The sequence below is a fragment of the Lampetra planeri genome, chromosome 8 (assembly GCF_965212315.1).
Source record: "Lampetra planeri chromosome 8, kcLamPlan1.2.h2, whole genome shotgun sequence".
Taxonomy (NCBI): Eukaryota; Metazoa; Chordata; class Hyperoartia; order Petromyzontiformes; family Petromyzontidae; genus Lampetra; species Lampetra planeri.
Genome location: NC_136114.1, coordinates 3,204,456 through 3,228,110, shown reverse-complemented (window position 1 = coordinate 3,228,110; position 23,655 = coordinate 3,204,456). Strand labels below are relative to the sequence as shown.

At 44.5% G+C, this 23,655-nt stretch overlaps 1 protein-coding gene across 2 annotated transcripts; it reads left to right on the top strand.

Annotated features, from left to right (window-relative positions):
* Positions 1-237: 237 nt before the first annotated feature.
* On the top strand, positions 238-23,332 carry DHDH (dihydrodiol dehydrogenase). Of its 2 annotated transcripts, none has more exons than XM_078596728.1 (7): positions 238-418; positions 11,135-11,246; positions 13,121-13,284; positions 15,101-15,353; positions 17,910-18,034; positions 18,555-18,705; positions 20,747-23,332. In XM_078596728.1, the coding sequence occupies exons 1-7, from the start codon at positions 323-325 to the stop codon at positions 20,836-20,838; spliced, it is 993 nt and encodes a 330-aa protein (XP_078452854.1). In that variant the 5' UTR covers positions 238-322; the 3' UTR covers positions 20,839-23,332. The 2 variants fall into 2 exon arrangements, with proteins under 2 accessions (XP_078452854.1, XP_078452855.1); XM_078596729.1 differs by lacking the exon at positions 238-418 and adding an exon at positions 7,253-8,493.
* Positions 23,333-23,655: the final 323 nt, after the last annotated feature.

The window sequence follows — 23,655 nt, the reverse complement described above, 5'->3', positions numbered from 1 at the left end:
ACAACTGGTGTCATTTTAAGACGACCATGAATACATTTTACGTGATTCTGACAGATTGATGTAAATTCCTTGTAGCTTTATTAGAAACCACTCACAAATGCAGTTAACAGCCCAATGTGTTTTGTGCCAACATTTGAATGCAGTGTATGCATTACTCCCTCTGTGTGTCCAGAGAGAGAGCCACTCCCCCTTGCTTTTGATTGCTCAGTGGCTGATGAGGTTTTTGCCTGGCTTTCATTTTGGGTGCTATAATACCAGAGGTCTTGCGCTGGAATGTAAGCCAGTACTTTTACAACGCTGGGCTGACTGAACGCAAGGTACAATGGCTCCAGCTACCAGATGGGCGATCTGTTCAGCTGGAAAGATCAGCCACGACTTTGTGGTCGCATTGAGAACCCTGCCTGCTGATGAGCATGAGGTACATTTGCTTTTTACGAAAAAGTACTTATATATTGCCTTGGTATTCTAAATGTAGCGTTGGAGTCTATGGTACGTATCCCTCGTGATTGCAAGCTGCTTGTTTAAACACAAATTGTTTCTAACATTGCAAATTCAATGTCATAATGGCAATGGCGTGAACAATGCAAGATCAACGCCAGTTTAGTGTATAACTCTAGGGTACGTGTAGAGTATATCTGTAGAGTTTTGTGTTGAACTATTGTTTTGCATGCAAATATGTTCTGTACATGTGGCGGAATACACAAAAGCATATGCATGTAATCAGGGTTCTTTTTTTTATAATGCTGAGAACAGAGTTCATATAAGCATGAGTTTTGGTACTCGCATTTTGCATTTCATATTAAATAATTTGTTCATGCTGCTGCTGCGTTTGCAATGGTGCACAGCAGAAACTCAACATAACCGTCAGCAACACTGTGACCTAAAAAAAGAATATTTCCTAGGTGACGTTTCGGGCAATGGCTCTTCATAGCACGTACAATATTTGTTTAAATGCATTTTAAAAGGTGTCAATGTGTTTAAGGGTAAGGATGTTTAACGTGTTAACAACATGTGGTCGGAATGCAGTGTTGGAGAAACATAACTTTTGCAAACTCGACTTGTTTATGAAAGGAATGTTGGAGGAAGAAAATGATTAACAGCGTGAGGTATAGACTAAAGGCGAGCTCAGAAACAATGGTAGCAATAGTTAACTTTCGGACATTGTGTGAGGATAAACATGAGGCACATGAATAGGGTTAACCCGGGAGCACGTTTATTTATGATTCATGACCAGGAAATAACGTTGACTAAAATCATTTACATGCAGTGCAAAGGCGGGTTGAAGTGACGATGTGTATTGTCATCGAGTATAAAAGATGTGTTGCAAGGCTGAGTTACACAATGGTGACCGTTAGTCGGGGCATTTGTGCGTACACATGTTTTCATATACATTTACATTTGTCGAACGTTATTGTTTTGCGTGAACGTTTGGAGAATGCGCAGTCGCCTATAATCCTGCGCTTACACCGGGACCCGAGTACCGAACGGCCTTCGCAAATCCATACATTGCGGAGGGCACGACCCGTAAACTTACGCACGGCCATCACGTTGACACACACACAAATAAGTAATATTTAAAAAACTTTTTTTTAAACACGCTTTAATGAAATGTACCATACTAGCAATGTAAGAATTCCACGACTCTAGGAAGTGGCCCCGAAGCTTGCCATAACATAAGGGAGCGTGGTCAATTACAGCCAACGTTAGTTGAGCGTGGACAATTAGACCCAAGCCGAAACATAACATGTAAAAAAAAGAATGTTAAATTTTTTTTATTATTATATAATATAGTATTGTCATCAGTATGACATAAGTATATAAAGTTTGCAGTCGATACCACATTGGGAAGTGGGTTAAAATTGAGTTACAAGATTTGAGGATACAACAACAACAGAGTGAATTTCGATTTAAAGCTTTCGTGACTGCAGGGATTCATCTTCTTGGTTCTTTCGGTAAAGTCACGTAGAAGGGAAGTAATAAAATAATAAAAATAAAACATAATAAAATAATATAATAATATAATAAAATAAAATAATAAAATAATATAATAATATAATAAAATAGAATATAAAATAATATAATATATTATGTTTTATTTTTATTATTTTATTACTTCCCTTCTACGTGACTTTACCGAAAGAACCAAGAAAAAACAACAGAGTGAGTTAAATAAAATCGTGTAATAATAAAAAGAGACAAAGATCCTCCCCATAGCCCCCTCTTTGTTTTACTGATTCAGTTGCGTACGGCGCGTGCAGCTAAGAAAGGGGAAGAGAGGGGGAGAACGAGGGCGCCGGGCAAAGGGTTGAGATAACTCGGTCAGAGTCCGGATCCGAGGAAGGCGAGAGGGGGTAAGTGGACATGCGCCACATTGTGCCTCTGAAAGAGGCGCGCAAGTCGGGGTGGAGGGAATCATCGGACACGTTGGGTTCCCTGACACGTGCGGGGGGGGGGGGTCTTATCCGGGTCTCCTCGCGGGTCCGTGGCTGGAGGTGTAAAGGTCGGTGGGGTGGCGAGGGAGGGGAGGGGCTTTAACTCTGTGGGAGAAGGAGGAGGCGGGGTCATGAAGGGGGTCGCGGATGAGTCGGGGTGCGAGTAAGTAGAGAGGGCGGCCACTCTGGGTCACGGGGTGCCCAGTGTTCTCCGCTTGGAGTGTCCTCTCCACCAAGCTCAATGTTGGGTAGCCCCTGGACCGCACAACCACGCCGAGCCATTAATGCCTTCTCTGCTGGCTGGCCGAAGGGATTCTAACCCCCCCCCCCCCCCCATTTTCGCGGGTCTGATAATCGTCCCCATTTCCCCCGTATAGCCTTTAACAGACTGTTGGGGCGAGTGCTGTTAGCGAGCACCTATGAAGGCCTGCAGGGCACACAAGGTGGTGGGTGGCCAGCACCACGCCAGCTTGCTTTGTCTACCCAGTGGCGATGTTTACACACCGCACTAGGTACTCATTTTAAGCTGAGTCAACCTAGGGGAGGCCCAAGATCGGTTCTGACAATCGTCACTCATGTTGGCCGTGAGCGAGAATAGAATTCGAGTCGCCGGTTTAGTAGCACAGCGCGCTAACCGCTCCCCACACTTTCATAAACACATGCATCCAGCCCCCTATTGTCCCCCTCCTGCAGTTAAAATGTATTCTGTCTATTGTCATTGATATGACAAAATTGATACTCCACTTGAAAAGTTGCAATGGAAGTACAAGTTTCGAGTGGTGGGAGCACTGTTTCCTCCAAGCATACATTCCACACATTAAGACCGCACAGATTTGGATGGGGTCAGTTCAGGACAGCTGCGGCACTTGGCAGGGGGTTTATAGGAGAGGACAAAATGTTCCAAACGCTGATAGAGGGAGGTGGGGGGGCTTTAACTAAATATACAAAACAGTCAACACATTCAGCAATGACATTCAACAAATTCGTAAAAAGAAATTATAATAGCCAGCGTTTCGGGCAATGGCCTTTCAGAGCACGTGCATGAATTATCATTGCCAGAAACGTTGCCTATTATACATTTTTTACATTTAAGGTCACAGTGTTATTGACAAATGTGAGCTTTGTTATTTGTGCTTTGCCCACCGCTGCCAACCCAGTATTACCAATGTTTTATTATTCTACAGATACAACTATAGCGAGGGTTTTGGCAGAATTTACCAAGGAGACAGTGTAAGGGTTAGTTGAGGATCTACAAGGTTATGGAAGAAAGGCGGAGTCAGGAGAAATAAAAAAAAACAGGAAACTGTAAAGAGGCTCTGTCCTGGGTCGTTGTGTTGAAGATAGCCATGAAGATAGCCCAATCTGTGCAGTGGGAAGGCGCCTGTCAACTAGCAACAGTGTAGCAGAGGGGAGATGCCTGCTCGGTAGAGGAGTGTGTGCATTATCAGGAGATGTTTGCAGACAGAGGACTCAAGGAAAGGTCATATCGGCTCGAGTGTGTGTGTGATGAGATAACGAATCAGGCTGAGGATAGAGCAGTATGGGTCATGGCACAGATAAGTATGTGTAAATATGCCAATAACCACACGACGATGTTTATGTAAAACAGTGATTTATTTAACAGTATGCAATGTTATATTGGCTATCGATAAAATCAATTTTTAATAGAATGTCCTGTGGCGACCTTTAGTCACGACACAATATTCGGGTGTACATTCATCCCCCAATTCTTATGTATTTCTTTTCAGCCCCCCCCCCCCGCAAATAAACCCGTCGCGACTTGTATAAGTAGTCGATATATCAGGCCACGTTGTTTTGAAGACAGAATGTACATTCAAAATGGAACAAAAGGTCAAGGCATGTACTTTGGCATCGTGCCTGAGGGGGGGGGGGCAAATAAATCGCCACATTCGTTTTTACAAAAAACAATTGGCAATGACCATACTGCACAGCAGAGGGTTACTTAAGGACAGCATTAGCAGCAGTGATGCACTTAACCCTTTTGTTGTTACCACTGCCTTGTGACAGAAAATACTTTGTATAGGACCATTGTTCTGAACCTCAGAGGTATATTTTAGTTTTGTTTAAGTCAGTGATAATAATACTGTTCATGGATTGAGTTTATATGGAAAATAAGACTTCAGGGCAGACGAAATCCGAAAACAAACTGCTCTTGTGGATACATAATTAGGCTGTACGTTTTGGGCTGTCTGACAAGTATTTGAAGCAAAAGTAATTTCCATAACGACTTCAGTCACTGCTTTATTTGTCCTCAACGTGTAGCCACTCGCTTTTGTTCAGCTGACTTGTAAAATGCAAGTGGCTCAAAACGTTTCCCGAAAATCGACAGAACTGGGACATGGGCAATCCCACGTGAGAGCGACAAGCATAGCTGTTGCTTGTGGTGTAGCATTGTTGAAATACTAAACGTATGTTCTAAAACTGTTATCTAGTACTAGCCTTTTTCCCGTCCAAGGACGGGTGTATTGCAGTAAATCTGAAACTTGCGAAAAGCAGACTGCGACGTGATATTCATTGCATTAATGCGTGTGTAATTTGTAAGGGCGTAGTGACACAGACCTATTTGATTTTAAGGTTATAATCCCATGTTCATCATGACGTTCTGGGGGGGGGGGTATCCATTTGGAGGACATCACCTGTTAATGATTATTAATGAGGGTGGGGGTCCATGTGGAGAACGTAACCTGTTAAAGATTATTAATGAGGGGGGCTGGTCGATGTGGCACGAGCGTTAAGAACATTCCTGGGTGATTATAGTAGGTATACGATATATTTTACCGTGTAAAGTTGCATAAAGTTCAGGAGTCCAGTCTTCAGGAGGAGCCCAGTCAGTGTTCTATTACAAAATAGCATAAGCTCCGTGTATCTCGAGCCAATTTTCCGATGCCTAAAACACAGAGGTGTGTTAATATGTAATTACCAATCTATCTCATAGTGCTGTTGTGTTAAATTAGTTCATGTAATTGTCACTGCAGTTTGAACAGGGTGTAAATGTGGCTGCCAGTTTAGGGGTCTTGAGAAAAATACTGAGTTGTAGCTTTCATTATATAATCAAGCATAGCAGACAAATTGCGTCAGTTATGGGCATGCCAACCGATAAAACAAACAGAACAAGTTATCTCATAGCCTTCAAGTTTATTTCAGCGTAAAGGTCACGAGACTTTTATGGTTGATACTTTGCCCTGTTTATTGGGAAATTTTGCTTTTGCAAACCCATTGCAAATTTTCCTACCATAATTCTTGGCTTTTTACATGCTCTCGTTTGGGAACATAATCTTCCAGAATGATGCACGTTTGCACTTCTACACTGATCATTCCCAGATCCTTTTGCTCTGAAGCCTGGCTGTACCAATATAAGCATGTTTCACCAACACAAACATTTGGACGTAGCAAAATTCATCTCTGATAAATGCTAATGAAACTGAAGCTTTCGTTGTTTTTTGTCTGTGCTTGTTAAAATAAAAAATGTATATTAATGGACTAAAGCTTTACGGACAGTTTACTTCTACTCTCAAGTAAAATATTTTAGTATCATTATTGATGCAGAACTATCCATTATGGCCTCTGAATTGCTAAGAAGTGCTGTACTGGGTATGGATGAGATATTTCTAATTGCTGTGACCCTGGACTATATTGGAAAGGCACCGGAATGGTAAAGATGATGATGATGGTGTTGAAAATATGTTGACCGTTGCCTCTTCGAGCATCTTGTGGCGTTCCAGAGGTAGCAACAGTTTGTAGATAATCCGGGGTGGTCTGCAGTTGGTGTCAATTTGCTTCATTGCAACATCAGCGATAACCAACGTCCGTTCCATCACAACACAGTCGCTACTCAATCTTGATTTGAAGCTTTCGTGACTGTAGGAATCCATACTCTTTGGTTCTTTCGGTAAAGTCACGTAGGTATAAAATAAAATTAATTACGACGTTTCGATCGCAACACAAGCGGTCGTCCTCAGGCGGAAAAAATATAAACCAGTAGTGGAACTGCTGAACTAGCGAGAGAGCAGTTACAACAAGACGTTATATATGTGGCGATGGGCAAACAAGCGGGGTCTGAGCTGGAAAGGAATTCCACCCCCCGCACGCAAGTACATCAGTTGTGTTAATGGGGGAGATTAGGGAGAGAGGGATTAGGGAGGGAGATTAGCAGAAATGAGCTTCCGTCAACACATAAGAGTATCATGCCCGCATATGCGCACAACAGCAGTGTTAATGAGAGATTAGCACCATGAGAGTGCAATCCAAAGAACGTGAACATGACAGTGCCATCCAAAGGGCATGTGAGCCTGAGAGGTGCAATCCAAAGGACATGTGAGCATGAGAGTAAAATCCAATGGACATGTGAGCATGAGAGGCAATCCAAAGGACATGTGAGCATGAGAGTGCAATCCAAACGACATGTGGGCATGAGAGTGCAATCCAAAGGACATGTGAGAGATCTAATAGAGAGGCATAGAGAGAGAGAGATACAGAGAGTCGGAAATAACAGCTGACATAGGCAGGTAGGATGAAAACATCACAGTCAGTTAAGACTTTACCTGGTTAATAACGTCCTTCCAATGATTGCTCAGTTTGCACCCATCTTCTCGGTTGAAGTTGTATCTGTTTATATTTCTGGATGGCTTCATGAACAAATCTCTGAAGGTAGCTGGTAGGTGTGCAGAGTACCTCCGTCTTAGAAAAATCTATTTCGGCGACGGAAGCTCATTCATGCTAATCTCCCTCCCTAATCCCTCTCTCCCTAATCTCCCCCATTAACACAACTGACATGCTTGCGTCCGGGGGGTGGAATTCCTTTCTAGCTCAGTCACTACTCATTCAACTGTAAAAGTACCTCACCTAGCTGCAATGGATGGTGTCTTAGCTTGAGCTATAAAAGCACACACCACGTGTCACTGGCACCGATCTTTTCTTTTCACACCTCTGCTCTCCCGCTCTCTCCTCTGGCTCTGCTCCCTCATCGTCACATCATCGCATGGTATACGTTATACATCTCTATTTTCTTACAAGACAACTTAATCGTAATGAACAACACAGTTACATTTCAAGAATTACCAACAAACTACTTTAAACATTGCACCCCTAAGTAACCGAGTTTTGACGAGGAAATGCCATTGTATTGCTTCTATTTATGAAATTTTACTTTACATTTAAAACTGTATTCCAGTTCTTGAGGGAGTGTGAGTGTGTGCTGTAAGCAACACGTGAATGTCAGTGTGGAAGAATAGGGGTGGACTACTCTGTAATGCCGCTGGTACCTTAAAAGGGGGGATTATTTTGCCCCCCATACGTATCAAGGTACGTCGTGCCTTAGGTGACGAGGCCTGTTCACTGGCCGTCCAGCTCTTGTCCTTGGTCATGGGAGCCTCGCTGGTTTGGGGGCCGAGGCAATTCTGCTGGTATCACCTCTGCTGACGGGCTGGATTCCTGCTGACCATTGGGACCTGTCTCACAGGACGGCCATCGTGGTAAACACCCGCCTGGGCTTCTAACAGGTCGAGTGTCCTTAACCGGGGTCTGGTGTTCAACTGGCAGGGTTGGTGCAGATGAGCTGCCGAGTGCCATCACCACTCGTGGATCACTTGGGGTTGAGGCTACCCAAGGGCTAGTGGTGCAGTTGAGGGCCAGTGGTGCAGTAGAGGACCAGTCAGCCTTGTACGTGGATAGTCACAGGTCCCGTCTATTTTGGCGGAAGTTTTGTTCATGTTCCACAATGCAGGACCTTGGAGACGCATGGTGTCCTACCACGGTTGCCTGCATCCAACGCTTGTCTCTGGGCAACGGTGCCATGGAGGAGAACCTGCATATCCTTCCCGCTCCTCCGGTCATAATGCATTCTCCATTTTTCTTTTGCTCAGTCAGGCCTGTGGCGCAAGTCTGCTAAGTCACAGACTTAGCAGACTTTTTGGCTGTTCAATTCAGCTTTCAGAGCATTGATGGTGGCAGTTGACGTGAGGCTGTCTAGGTGGTCCACCTCTATGAACTTTGAGCAGTTGTTGACGGTTACGAGGTCATGCTGGCCTTCCCACTCAAAAAGGTATGTTGCTACTTTCAACCATGGCAGATCAGGTGTCTTTGTCAGTCATGGTGTTTCATGCTGCTGCTCAGTGGAACTCAGTGAACTCTGGGCAATCGCTGACACCGGCCTCTCTCTGGGCCATCATCCCGGGCCAAAACAGAGTTTCTCTGGCCTGTAACTTGCACTTTACTGTCCTTAGGTGCGAGGCATATATCTGCTTTCACATGGGTATCGTTACTGAGGGTGGCACTCCAATTCTCATGCCCTTATAGATTATTCTGTCATAGATAGACAGCTTGTCATGGAAGGGCCAGAATTCTCAGATGTTGTGGGACATTTCCGACTTCGTGTCAGGCCACCCCCTTGAGTTAGCTCATTCATCTCCTGGGCTGTGCTTTGTTGGGAAATGGGTGTAGTAGGATGGGGTTACTGTGACATAGTAAATCATGTTGATGTGCGCTATCTCAATGTCTGCCACTGCTCCTGGTAGGTCTGCCCAACTGAGCGCATCACTGATTGAAAGCTCTGTCCCTGGCTTGTAGGTCACTGACAAATTGTAAGGCTGCAGTTGGAGCAGCCTTAACTGTAGCATCATTGGGACCAAGAGTGAGGGCTTCTTGAAAATAGACTTCATCGGTTTGTGGTCACTTTCCACTGTGACTGCTCTGCCGAAGATATAGTCATGAAACTTGTTGCGGCAGTCAGTGATGGCAAAAGTCTCCTCTCTAATTGGGATTATCTCTGCTCAGTGTCCATCACGGCACGCAATGTATATGCAACGGGGACCACCAAGGATAAATACTCTCACAGGGGTGAAAGCAGTGGTGGAGCCAGTGGGGGGGGGGGGGGGACATGGTAAATCCAAGTCCCGGGCGAAGTCGGGTAGTAAAGCTAGTTAGTAATAAATCGGCATTTTACGACCCCCACTGCCACTGTGTAGAATATTATTACATGTCAGAGACATGTGATAGGACAATAGTCTGAGTCCATAATTGTCAATAAGTACCGGCAAAGCAGTTATAAGTGACTCACAAAATTGTGTGCAGTTGTGTATACAGTACACGACTTCCCTGAAGGCATTCACCGTTAGCGAGCGCGATGCCGATCACACATGGTTCGAATTCGACCTTCGATCGCTGGCTGCGCCATCGCCGCACACGCGTTGAATAAAAAGCAAGGGACAAGTCCTTACGTACTAACAACTCCTCTATCATTTTTCATTGCTGGAGAGGTTGCCCCCCCTACCTGAAAATCCTGGCTCCGCCATTGGGTGAAAGTACATTTTCCATGGCTCTTCTTCACCTCTTCAATCACTGGAGAATCCTTCTGCCTAGCTTAATGCGCCCGATCCCCTCGTATATACAAGGACCTGGAACTTGAAGAGCAAAAAGTGGAAATCGGGCTGACATTGTGCAAAATCGGCCTTTTGTTCTCCCAAAATGTGGCAGAATAATGGTCGAAATGTAGTATAATGATGACTAGAAACCTTTCTTCAATGCAAGAAAGGTACAGGTTAAGTAGTGTATGCATTCTATATCACGCATAATCAAGTGCATTTGTTTTCACTACACCAGTGTGATTTCAACATTAATAAAAAAAATGTTAACATCTCATCTATGACTGCCTGGGAAGACTGTTCAGACAAGTAACATTCATGGATGAGAGAACTTTTCAATTGTTTTATGTTATCCTTTCAAAACATTTATATCAAAGTCTTTTTATCATTACAATAAAGTGAAACTGAATAATTTTCTAATCAATTCGTCATGTGCACAAAAATCCATGGACAGTCGGAAGATGCAGAAGTGGTGGTGTAATTTTCGATTGAAAGTTTCGTGACTGCAGGGATTCATCTTCTTGGTTCTTTATTATTTTATTATTTCCCTTCTATGTGACTTTACCGAAAGTGGTGTAGTGTGGGTAAACGTTAGTGTCCAAAAATAGCTATTGATGTACTAGAAATGTCCATTTTACTCGACAGTTCTGAGAAACTGACGTAAATACGTTATCTTCTGAACTCTGAAAGCAGGTGCATGTCGAGGATACTATATAATTAATAGGATAGGGTAAGCAATTTTGAAGTTCTTGGTAGAATGTGAAAATAAATGCGGTGTAGATGTAAATCTGGAAGGGGAGGTTGGAATAGGAGCCACATGTGCAGGACAGAATTGGGACTGTTACCAAGACAAGCTAGTATGGGATCACCCAGAGGTTAGAGTCCAAGTGGCAGTTGTTGAGGTACTGTAAGAGCAGACCTTGGATGGCAAGTGTCAACTTTGCATCAACAGGGGTCTATTATTATTGATGGCGAGGTGTGTTATTATCAGCTGCTTTGGCTGTGATGAGCTCTTGATATTTTCACTCTGAACATAGGTAATGATGACCCAAGTTGAAACTGAATGCACATTACGGTGCCTATGGCGACGGGTTACTAATTCAACATGCAATGCTGAATGTATGCATTATATAACAAACACATTGTATAAAATATAAAATATGGACTACATTAGCTTCAAATCACAAACCATCAGTATAATATTGACTCAAAACTCCAAAGTCAGAAGCAATTAAGAAAAAATTAAGCCCCTTTCCCAAACACAAGCATGACAATAACCCCCAACGCTATCACTGCTGCCCTGTCACCCCCATCTCTCTGCAGGTGGTGGCTGTGGCTGCTCGTGACAAGGAGCGTGCGCAGGAGTTTGCGACACGGCATGGCATAGCACGCGCATATGGCTCCTATGAAGAGCTGGCAGCCGACCCCGACATGGGTAAGCAGACGAGGAGCTTTGGGTGAACCTTTGTCTCTCCAGTACAGGGATTTACACATGACAGCAGGCACTCGGTTAATGGCGAGTTTATCTCAGTGAGGCGCAAGATAGGTTGATACCATGTACCACTCGAGATAATTCCTTGCTGGATATCAATCTTCGGTCATTAATTTAATAATACATGTGGCACATTATGAAGGGACCACTCTTTTAATTATTTCCTTGTGCAGCAAGGGAGTAAAGTGTGGTTCTGTGAAAGTCCTGATGTGCTGTACAGTGCATCAATGCATGTGTAGTGCCATAAGAGGGGAGGGGCTGCTGGGGGCTCTGGGACCCTAGACAGATAAGCCTCGGCGCCAGGCGCTAGGATCCCAGGCAACCCAGACGCTTAAGCCCCTTGGCGCCACCAACGGGGGGGGCTGTGTGTGCTCTGTGGGATACCTGGGGGCGCACACAACCCCACCCCTCGTTGGGGACGAGGCATAAAAGGGCAGCTCCCTGGCCGATCGAGGCCAGTCGCAGCTCAAGACCCAAGACCCAAGACCAGCCAGCTTAGGGACCCTGGACCCCCTCGTCCCGCTTGTCCTTGTAAGGGCTGGGACGCTGTGAGGGCCAGTGGTGGGACTCTGGGACTCCCGGCTCTACGTCCTTGTAAGGGCGAGTTCCGAGGAAGCCAGAGTCCAGACCTGCACCTTGGCTCGGTCGGGTCAGATAGCCTCCCCTAGGGTAATTGTAGCCGGAGGACCCCAGAGCGTAGCCAGAGCAGTGTATCTAGGCTGTGTACCTAGGCTGTGTACCTAGGCTATAACAGAGTATCAGGACTGTTGGAGTGTTGTATTGTAATAAAGAAGTTACCTCTACAAGTGTCTCCGGAACCCATTACACATGTGTGTGCAGCAGCATGTGATGACTGAGTTGGGCCTGTAGGTGGCTGGCAGGGTTATTGATTAACCGCACTTGTACACCAGTCACATGGTTAATGGCGACTCGGTTCATGAATTGCTGTGTGTGACACCACGTGCTGTTGCATTTTACAGGTAAATGACCCAAAGGTTGTTTTTTATCGTTATAGAAATGTTCTAGACTTGTTCTAGACTTGTTCTAGACTTCAAGCTTGGCTTTGAATTGTTAGTTTGTGATATATTCAATTGGAGGGGTTTTAGCACTGTGCATTGTATAGGATGATGTACTGTAATTAATACTTGTAATTCTTAATTCTCTAACCCTAATACTGTTTATTCTATAACCACGCCCATGCACCCAGAGTATGACTACTTGCAATGCTATTGAGAATCGAACACATGTAGAGTAGTAAGTTGTACAATGGTGACAAATACAGTACGTATACTGTACACATACAGTACAGATAATGGGTGTAAGATACCGATATAAGTGGATGGTATAGATAGACATACAGCTTTGGATTAAAGTAATATTCGAATAGTGAAGTACAAATTTTATTGTCAAAAACACAGATGGTTTATCAGTAGTAGAAGTGGGTTTAAGAGAAAACTGTTAATGATTAACCGGACTTGGACACCAGTCACATGGTTAATGGCGACTCGGTTGAGGATTGCTGTGTGACACACGTGCTATTACATTTTACAGATTGACCACAATAAATGTGTTTGCCCTCGATTTAGAGCACCTGCCCACGTCCTTCATTTTGAGCGTGCAACATACAGTAAAGCATTCGCTATGCCACTGGTCTGGACGCAGATACACGTAGTGTACAGTGCTTTTCTCTACATCTTCACTGCTGGACAGATTAAAGGATAGATTTACCTTTATCCAAACAACTTGAACGGAAGCTGCACTCACCTGAATCCGTGTGCCATGTGTGACCAGTGTGCTGTGTCCAATGCCTCCTGCAGATGTAGTGTACGTGGGCGCTATCCACCCACAGCACTCCCCTCTGACCTTGATGATGCTGCGTGCGGGAAAACATGTGATGTGTGAGAAACCGCTCACCATGACCCTGGCGCAGACGAAGGAACTCACCGCTACGGCACGCAGCACTCGCCGCTTCCTCATGGAGGTGCTAAACACCAACTGCTCCCACCTCATCATTGCTTATCCTCGCTCGCTCATAAATGCCAACTTCCTGCCACTGACGATGTTCGTGGGTACAGCAACAAATGCTGTCTTTTGCTGTTTTGAAATTTTACATGACACTTTGAAGATACATTTAAAACAGCAGTCCCTCACCAACCACGATTTTCGCATCTGCGGTATTTATGTATACATGGTTTTCCTTCGGCATACCAATTTTATAACCGCGGTATGGGTTTTGTGTGTCCGCAGTTTAGCACGGCGACCGGCACTTATGATTTTAAATTACCCGCATATGCGTTGCCTCCGTGCATCATCTCATCTCCCAGCTCCCACCACCGCTCTCTTCCCACCAACAACACTCTCTCTCACATAGTGATTCTTGTAGTGTGTGGACGTCTTATTGCTATGCATTATTCCAGGTTTCTTGACCTTTAATTATTATTTCTTTGCATTAATATCGCCCTTAATCATGACCTCTAAGCCTGAATCCACGAGGGTGGGCAAAGCCCCTCTTCCTTGTGTCATGAGGTGGTGAGGCTCAAGAGTTCACTGGAGCAGCCACAGCAGGTTCGATATTCATAAGGTATTATTTATTTTAAATAATGTACACGTTTTCCTAAAAACAGACTTCAAGCTTTCGTGATTGCAGGAATTCATATATATTCCCAGCAGCTCTCCCGCTATATTTTTCACCTGATGACGATTGCTTGTGTTGCGATCGAAACGTCGAGATATTGTTATTATTTTTATTTTTTATTATGTGTTCTATCTACGTGGCTTTACCGAAAGACCCAAAGAATATCCTAAAAACAGCTTAAAATATAGCAGAGAGCTACTCACCCATCCCCCAAGAGCTTTTTTGAGCTCTGACTCAGCCCTCTTTATGTAGTCAGAGAGTACTCCTTTAATTATAACACTGGTCAACACACTTTTTCTGGCATAAGGTATTCCAACGGTTTTAAGGTAATTTTGGGGTGCTGATTCCAAATCTGGCATCAGTTTTGTCTATCACATCAGGTTTTTGAGATATCAAATATTGCATTTTCAATAAAAACTGCAGGAGAAAAATATTAAATAAATGTGGATATCTACATAATATGAACACACTATCCTAAAAATACAGCACCATATTTTAACACTAAAGCAGTCACTGACTCGCAACAACTTGCAATCATAAGTGACAGAGTTAATTTCGGGTAAAATCAATGAAAATGGGGTATGCCGATAGCATAAAAATGAGATGTGATAGAGAAAATCTGAGATCAGATTTGGAATCAGCACCCTGAAATTAGTCTAAAACAGCTGCAAAAGTCCAGGCCAGAATTTTTTTTGTTGACCAGTGAATTATGCCATTATTAAAACCAGTTGTTACTCAATGACCTCACTCCCTGTTGGGTATGTGGGTGTGCGTCCACATACACAACAAACCGGCTCGCCCCTCCAATCCCATACAAAGGACCCAACCAATAGCCATCTCAACACAGGCGTGGGCACAGATCACAGCACTTAACCACCATTACCTCATCCTCATCCATGTCATCGTAGTGAAGGAATAGGGAATTTGGTTAGGCTTAGATGAGTGTGACCATGGCCGAGGTTGTTCTAAATCCCTATTTCCCAAAAGGCCTTAGTATTGCCAACCGCGGTTTTCAGGAATGTTACCCCCGCGGTTTCCGAGGTATTGTTGTATTTGTAATGTGGCGATAATAATACCATTTCATACTTTTCCGTGGCTCCCTGACCGTATTCTCCATTCTACTCTCCTTCCTGCACCCCCCTCCATGATTCTGTCCGCCCAGGCCTTCTGGTCGCGCTTCTTCCCCGCGTACGATGAGGTGCGAGCAGCGTTGGCGGAGGGCCAGGTGGGAGACGTGCAAGTGGTACGCACGGAGTTCGGGGTCAGGATGTTGAACGTGCGTCGCGTGGTGGAACCTGAGCTGGGTGGAGGAGCCCTGCTCGACATCGGCTGCTACTGCCTGCAGTTCATCTCCATGGCGTTCGGTGCCGAGCGCCCACTGTCCATACATGCCTCTGGATTTCTCAACGCAAACGGTTTGTGCCGCTTACTGTAAATAAGATTTGTACACAATGCATCACGTGTGAGACACTCACCTGCAGGACACCGAAGTGTGCGCAAAAAAACCAACACACAGGATTCTGAAATATCCGTGTGAAGTTTTGTGTGTGCGTGTTCTCAGTTTAAAAAAAGACATCTTCTCTGGGACACTGATAGCCAGATTTTCCAATCAGGATCTAATTCACACTTTTTATTATTACAGATTCATTGTCATTGTAAAACTATTTACAGACATCACAATACGGTATTAATGGTTATGCCTCTTACACAAAATGATCATTGAAAAAAGCTTACAATTCATAATCAATTCATTTGCTAAAATAAAGTGTAAACTGCATTTTATCACCACCTCCCCGAATGATAGTTAAACTAATCCTGGGCTCCAGGCACAAATACTGTAAACACACAGTCTACTTCAGGCCCGAACAATAATATATTCCTGAAAAAATATATATCTATGCCACTAAAGCTCCCAATAGGTGCTTGGCTCTATAAGAACAACCGCCGATTGCCACTAAGTGCCGGTGATGTCATCACGGCGCTTGTGCCATGCTAGGTACACTTTCATGCCACATAAAGTGTCGAAATCCCGCTGGCAGGAAGTCACGGAACGGACCCAGGTGCCACGGGTGGGCTAACTGAGATGACTGGCAGATCCACTAACTGTGCTTCCCACTATGCCAACTTTCTGCGTTTTAGCCACCCAGCGCTCTGCTCGTTGTTGTGAGCGCGGCTCTTCTGTCCTCCGTTGTTGCTGGAGAGCGACCGCCTCCAACTTCCCCAGTAGTGTGCTTCACGAACCTCTTCCAGAGAGGCCGATCTTGACAATGCTGATACCAGTCATCGGCAAGTCCAATGAACTCAACATTATTCTATACCATATCAGTCGATCTCTTGTTTAGCCCGTGCCACGCCAGCTGAGCACCATCTATCCGGCCAAAAGAGAAGCTGTTTGGGAATGTGGTGGTTGGGCTTGCAGGCTACATGATCCAGCCAACGCAGTCTCACTTGCCAAATAAGCTCATTGATGGGACTTTGTCGATATCTTTCAAGGACCTGTGAGTGCCTCACACAATCCATCTGGTTAAACCCAAGATGGATTGTAGGCAGGCTTGCCTGAATGTTTCAAACTTGATGCAGATGTTGCTTTAGAGGGCTCCGCATCTTACAAGCATAAATACGGGAGGGCATAACTGTGGCCGAGAAGAGCTGGAGCTTTGTATGATGTGACAGGCCAGGTAGCTTCCACACAGGGTTACGCAGCCAATGAAACGATAATACCGCTTGACTGAAGACCTGGAGCTTTGTATGAAGCAACAGGCCAGGTAGCTTCTGCACAAGGTTAACGCAGCCAATTAAAAGATAATGCTGATCGACTGATTCAGAGTAAGACCTGGGCTACCAAACCTGAGCTTATCATAAGCATGCTGCCCATGAATGGAAACTTCTCCAATCTCTTCACAACTGTCCCATCACACAATGGGAGTTGAGGGAGGCGAGCGTTTAATGACATAAAATACCCAGGCAGATACTTTGTTTTTGTGGGGCTGATCGTGGGGCCCCATATCTTAGTAGCATGCTCCAAGTTTAGCAGTAGAAGGTTCAACTCCTTCTCAGAGTGGGCATCAATCACCAGATCATCCGCATACATATGGTTGACCAATAGAGAGCCGTCCTTGGACCGCACTCAGGCATCGATCAGCTATCACACCTGGTAGCGAGTTTCACCCGAACAGGTCATCTTGGCAGCTGTCTGACCTGCATGCATTACTTGAGAATGGAATATCAAATGTGGATTTTATTGTCTCCTCAAATTCGTCACAAGCCTCCAAAGACTACAATTTAGTCTTTTCTTTCACGGATGTGCACTGTGTAATGTGTTGGACATTGTTATTCTAGTGTAGAGGTGTTACGGAGGGGGTGTTATAGAGTTGATACGGATGGGAAACAAACACACTGGGCGTGGCTATGTCTGTACGCGAACAGGTGCTTACATCAACGTCCGCGCCGTTTAGCCTGGGGGGCTAATACGGCGCTGGGATCCCCCACGGCCCCACCCCTCAGGGGGGAATTGCTATATAAGGCGGTGAGCCAGAGGGCTCGGGGTTGAGTGTTCAGCTTTAACCAGAGAAGCAAGAAGACCTGCTAGATAAGCCCTGGGACTCCCTTGGATCGCTGTCCTTCTCAGGACCGACCAAGGCCAGCCAGTGGCGTGGCCCCAAGAGCCTAGAGCCGATGCTCTTGTAAGAGCCGGTCTGGGAACTCAGGGTGCCGTAATCCCAGCTTAACCAGGGCTGGGTTAGCTAGCCTCCCCTAGCCCGATAGTGGAGGACCTAGGAATAGGCTAGCTGTAACATAGGTTGTCGATCTCCCAGTTAGACGGGTGGAGGGGCCGATACCCCTCCGAGTGTTGTATATCTCGGCCTGTAGATACACCTGTGTTGAATAAATAAGTGTGCCTCCGACTACGTCGTCCAAGCCTCCTTGAACCACACTACACTAGTTTAAACAGGTTGTGCGTGGTCTGGCAGGTGTTGATGAGACTGTGACGGTGGTGCTTAAGTACTCACGAAAGCGCATGGGCATCTTCACCTGCAGCTCCGCATACAAGCTAGCCAATGAGGCCTGCATCTTTGGCACCAAGGGTTCAATCAAGGTACCAGTCCTGCATAGAGCATTACAGTTGGGAATGCAACCAACACGTAACCCATTGCTGTGGATATTTAGGTTTATTAACTCAGTCTATTGTATTATAGCTTATGAGCAAGATATACTGTACTGTTGGGTGCCATTTTTGTTCAGCACTTAAAATGGAATTGAAAAGGTTGCATATTCAAATACAGTCAGGGTTTTACTCAGCCCATTGCCCTTACAAAATTAATAAAACACTCAATGGGAAGATTAAAAGTGGGTTTGCAGTTGAGGGACTGATCCCCACAATATGAATGTGGAATTTCCTTCGCTGGCTCAGGGCCATCTGCCCAATGCCCGGTTAATCAGAGATGCCTCTTAATTTGAATTTTGAAAAATCTAAATCATATCAGAGTTGACCCATTCTAGACAGATGGACAAAGCTTATGAATGCAAAGCTAATGCATCGATGTTTTTAACCGAAATCGGAAAGTGATCAAAATTAACCGCATTAACATAGTGGTGTGTGCTTGCTGTGTCTTTAGATCCCCGATACGATGTGGAGTCCATCGAAAGTGATAATCAATGGAGAGGAGAAGGAATTTGTGCTGCCCCCACCGTCCATACCACTCAACTTCATAACTAGCACCGGCATGAGATACGAGGCTGCTGAGGTCCGCCGCTGCCTCCTGCAGGGTACGTGCTCGCTCCAGAATCACAGCCTCGAACTCCAAGCATGAGGCCCCAACTTGATCCGGCTTCAGTATCACATTCTTTTTTCTATTCTTGTGCATGATGGAAATATGTTCAGGAGCTTAATGCCAATGTCGAGGTCTGCTAGCCATGACAAGAGGGCTTCAGGAGAGAGTTGTGTAGTTGAGCTATTTCTCCTTTGAAGGAACGAATGCATCTGATGATTTTGGCCTATTTCAGCAGCAGGCCATGATGCCAAGCAGCGTCATGGCTCTGCCGTTTTCTGCCGACATTATAAAGCAGCTTCTATGAGGGTGGCGAAGGCAAAGGTCTGTTCGCAGCAGCTACAGCCAGTTTGAAATCGGGACTGTTTGGGAGTTGATAATGGGGGAAATCAAGTAAGGCTTGGAGGTGCAGGACAAGAGAGATATTGGCCCGGTAGCTGGAGGGCGAGTCTTGCAGATTTTGGAGGGTTTTAGGATGGCAATGACTTTGGCTTCCATGCTTTTGGGATTTTCCCCATTCAGTGTATGACGGTGAAGAGGTTTGCCAGCCATTGTTGTCCATATAGTCGCAGGTACTTTGGCAACTCAGAACATAGGCCATCATATATAGGTGCCTTCTTTGATTTTGTGGCCCTGGGGGCAGCTTCTTATTCAGCGTATGGTCTTGCTAGGTCTGTTTTTGTGGTAGTTGGACCAATGTGTTGTTTCTCTGAACAAGATAGCAGGGTGTGAAAAGCCACATTCTTTTTTGGGGATTTCTGGCAGTCTGTGTTCTGTTGGTTTTGAAGCAATTAGGTTCCAGTGTAGCCAACATGGCTTGAGGCTAGAGTGAGTGATGTACAATTCTTTAGTAACGTCTTCCCAATACTTTCTTCATGCAGAGTGCAAGGACTCCAACAATACAGTACCCTTATATTGGTCAACAGTTCTGACGAACTATTTCAAGAGTTGCTCTATTTCTGGTTGCCAACGTGGTGTATAGACATTCCTGCAGTGACCCCCTTGGGATTTTTTTCTGCAGCAGATGTAAAAAATTCAAATAAGTTACCAAAGTTTTCGGGCTTCTATTGGGCCTCAATTTATTTTCATAGTCAGGCTTCAGTTGGCCTTCTGAAAGTTCCAAGGCAGCTGAGTAACACATCAGACACAGGTATCCACGATTATAGTTTCAGGTGTGATGTTGATAAGTGTGAAGGCTTTCGCGACCAATATTATTCATAATAAAGGTTTTTGGGTTAGATTGCCTAAGTATAAATGTGTCGAAACCTTCCACCACCCGACACGGCCAATCAGTAAGAGATTTGCTACGTAAACAAAACGCCAAAAAGTTACTACTTCAGCCCACCGGTGTGTTGAAGAGTGATTACACAACATTTGCAATCTGAGTACAAAGTTTCGCTGGTAATTACATCCAGCATCATCGGGTGATTTACCAGAATAGTGAAGCCATCCACCTGCTTCCGGTCTTAATTAGAGCAGCAGCAGGACGACGTCATCACTGAACCCAATCAGGCGCAGAGATCAGAGGCGGAGGAGGGGGGGTGTATTGTAATTATATAATAGATTAGTAATCAGTCAATTAGTATGATTCCTCTATAAAAAAAAAAGTAATCACTGAAGGGCATGCATTGTATGACCCAGTCCATGTCACATTCACACTAAAGTTTTAGTAACAGAATGGGCGAATATGTGCTGTAGAAAAAAAAGTTTCTGAGAGATTGGGTCATTCACCTTCTCAGCCTGTGAGTGTACGGGTTGTTTTGCCTGTCTTTCCATCTAGTTATATTGCTTCAGGTGGGTTCTGTCTTGTATTCACAATTCTGTTTGCTTTACTGTACTGTACCTTTAGAACCAGTGTATTTGAGGATTTCTGAAAGTTTCCTAAGTCAACCCAGATCTTGCTTCTGATGCTCATAACAAGCAGGAGAACTCTCAATCTGTCCTAAATGTCTGCTTTGTTAATCCCTTGGTTGTTAGAATGGCGATTTCCAGTCATATGGTACCTATAATAGTGAATGTCTGCTCCGTGGTGAGTGCAGGTCTTACGGAGAGTCGCGTAATGCCTCTGGAAGAGAGCGAGCTCCTGGCTGGAATTATGGACGAGATTCTGCAGCAGCTGGCAGCAGTTTGACATTACTGGTGTCCAGGGGAGAACCACCGTTAGCAGCTACAAACCGCAAACACCAATTACAACCATTTACCACAGCCATACGTGATAATACAACAAAAACTCAACACACTCACCAAAAAATCGGTGACGTTTCGGACAATGACCCTTCTTCATTGGACATACAGAGGCAGTGTTGACAGCATCAGCAAATACATTTTTTTATGACACTATCAGCAAAAATCTCCAACAACAGTCACAAAAAACTACACCACCAACCCTATCCATCAACCAAAACAACTATTGCAAACAGAACCCTCAGTCAGCAATTCTGTACTGGTCTTGTGCCTTTTAAAGGTTTGTTTTCCTCTCGGTGCTTTACATGAGCAAATAACTTACGTCTGTGAAATGCAGTTAATGCATGCACAATAGGGCTCGTGCAACTATACTTTGGATGTGTGCTATAAGGTATGTTTTTTTGTAACACAAAATTGCAAGGGAGAGTTCACTCATACCTCACTTGTTTGGCCTACACAGCAGAGGGCAGCACTTTCTCACCCGCTCCGCATAGTTTGTCCCATAGCAATCAAACATATACAGGGTGCTTGAAAAATATTGACCCGATTTGAACCGCCTATGACCCTGCAACACAAGGCATTTTGCGTTCTGCAGTTCAGCAAGACTGAATCCATAATTGCGGTGCAGCGTGCGTTTCAACGGCGTTTTGGCATTGATCCGCCAATCTCAAAGAGCATACCTCATTGGTACCAACAATTTAAGGAAACAGGTTGTTTTTGTAAGGGGAAGAGCACAGGGCGACCATGCACCTCAGAGGAAAACGTGAGAAGAGAGGCGTTTGGGACGAATTCAACTATCGTCTCGATGTTGTCCGTACAGCAGGTGGAGGGCACATAGAGCATTTATAAAATGGTTAGAAAAACTTGATAACTCATTAGACTGTAACTTTTTGTGTAATTGTAACATGTTTCCATCGTGAAATATGCTGCTTTGAAATTGGGTCCATCATTTAAAACACCCTGTATTTTAATTCTCAAAGGTGGAATTCATCCAAGTTAAGTGCAGAAGCAAATTCATTCTAATGGTTTTATGTGCAGTCAATGGTGACCGGGATGAGACCATAAACTCGCTACACTTGAGGAACCAGTTGAATCCCAGGTGACTACCTGAGTTTGAACCCAAGATCTTAGCGGTACCAGATCAAGCTCCTTGATGTTAATGTTAAATACATTAAGGAATTATTATCATGACTTAAAGCTTTCGTGACTGCAGGAATAACCTATCTACGTGACTTTACCGAAAGACCAAAATAATATGATTTTTTATCAGTTAATGTAATACATTTCAGAGTATTAGTATGCATTAATCAGAATTAAAGATTTCATAGCAAACAAAATGGCATAGCCAATAATTTTGTAACAGTAAAGCAAAACTGCACTTCAGTACGGCATAATTAGGCATATTTATTGCTATGGGATTATGGAAAATTTCTCCCCACCACTGCAGGACCTCTGAAAGTAGGAATTGTCATCTCTCAATGCATGTATATAAATACAACCTGCCCCGTTCATGAACATTCCTAACTGGTAATGTGCATCAACTGAGACAAAATATGACGTTTAATAGTATGATGATACAGGACACATCCACCATTCTGCTTTACAGTGTTACCTTTTGAAAGGCCACCTTCGTCCAAGGATGGTGGTGGCTGAGATTGCGGCTACGTGCCACCAGAGGGCATGTGTTACCAGGTTTCTGTGAGGAAGGCAGTTCAGCATCTCAACGTGCATTCCCGTAACCACCCATTTCTTCCAACATAAGTTAGTATGGACATTCACCATCACCAGCCATTGTCAATCTACTGCTGGATGAAGCCCTTCCCCAAACTGGTGTCTTTTTACGATCCTGCCTGGCTGCCAATCCATAATTATTTTTGACCATGGGACAAACAAACAAAATGAAAATGTAATTCCATACTATAGGCAAATCCGTCACGAGGGTACAGCGAATTTGGGCGACCGCCCAAGGCCTGCGCTTCGATGTCACGGGTGTCAGATGTAATACTTCAGGTTTAGCTTTTAAAGCGTCGGGGGACCCACGTGGGATTTGCCCTGGGTCTTTCACCCCCCTATGAACTGCCCTGACCATAGGGCATTTGTGCTCATGATATACAAGCACGTATCAATTCAATGAACTGTAGGTAAGCTCATTTGTTTTTGTTTACTTGTACACAAAAGAGCCTGCAGCTTAGTAGGTAGTAAGATTTACTGTTGCGCGCCTAATAAATATTTCATGAGCATGTCAACGTATCCTCGAGGAATCAGTATTTGAATGAACACATCCGCGTATATGGTGGAAATATACAACCTTACAATTCTGAAAGCAATAGAAAGCAGTTTTGTGATTTATTATATTCCTGATTAACTGACTGTTGCCTGTACTACTTAAAAGGTGAAATGTACTTGATTGGATTTCAATAAACTCTCCGCTTCCAACAGAATGACCCATTTGCAAATTATTTCCAAGTTTTGCTGAAGCTATGTCTTGGCTAAGCATTCACTTGGCTCGATGCAACAAATGTATATTCGTTTTCTTACATGTGAAGTATTGGAAAATGACGGCAGGAAACTCCTTGACGGGAACACACTTCCTTTATTAAATCTTGACTTGTAACAATACAACGCGTGGCCTCTCTTCTTCACACCGCACTTCTCTTGACTCAGGATTCTGTGCTGCCGGCTCTCTGTGCCTCGTGTAGACTCCGCGCCTCGGCTACACTCCTCTCTCGCCTCGTGTAGACTCTGCGCCTCTGCTACACTCTCC

What these genes read in the sequence shown, in the direction of transcription:
- DHDH (XM_078596728.1), top strand. Translation starts at nt 323, where the DNA reads ATGGCTCCAGCTACCAGATGGGCGATCTGTTCAGCTGGAAAGATCAGC. An exon ending in TGGATTTCTCAACGCAAACG is followed by an intron (nt 15,354 to 17,909) that starts GTTTGTGCCGCT and finishes GTGGTCTGGCAG; the next exon opens with GTGTTGATGAGACTGTGACG. An exon ending in CCGCCGCTGCCTCCTGCAGG is followed by an intron (nt 18,706 to 20,746) that starts GTACGTGCTCGC and finishes TGGTGAGTGCAG; the next exon opens with GTCTTACGGAGAGTCGCGTA.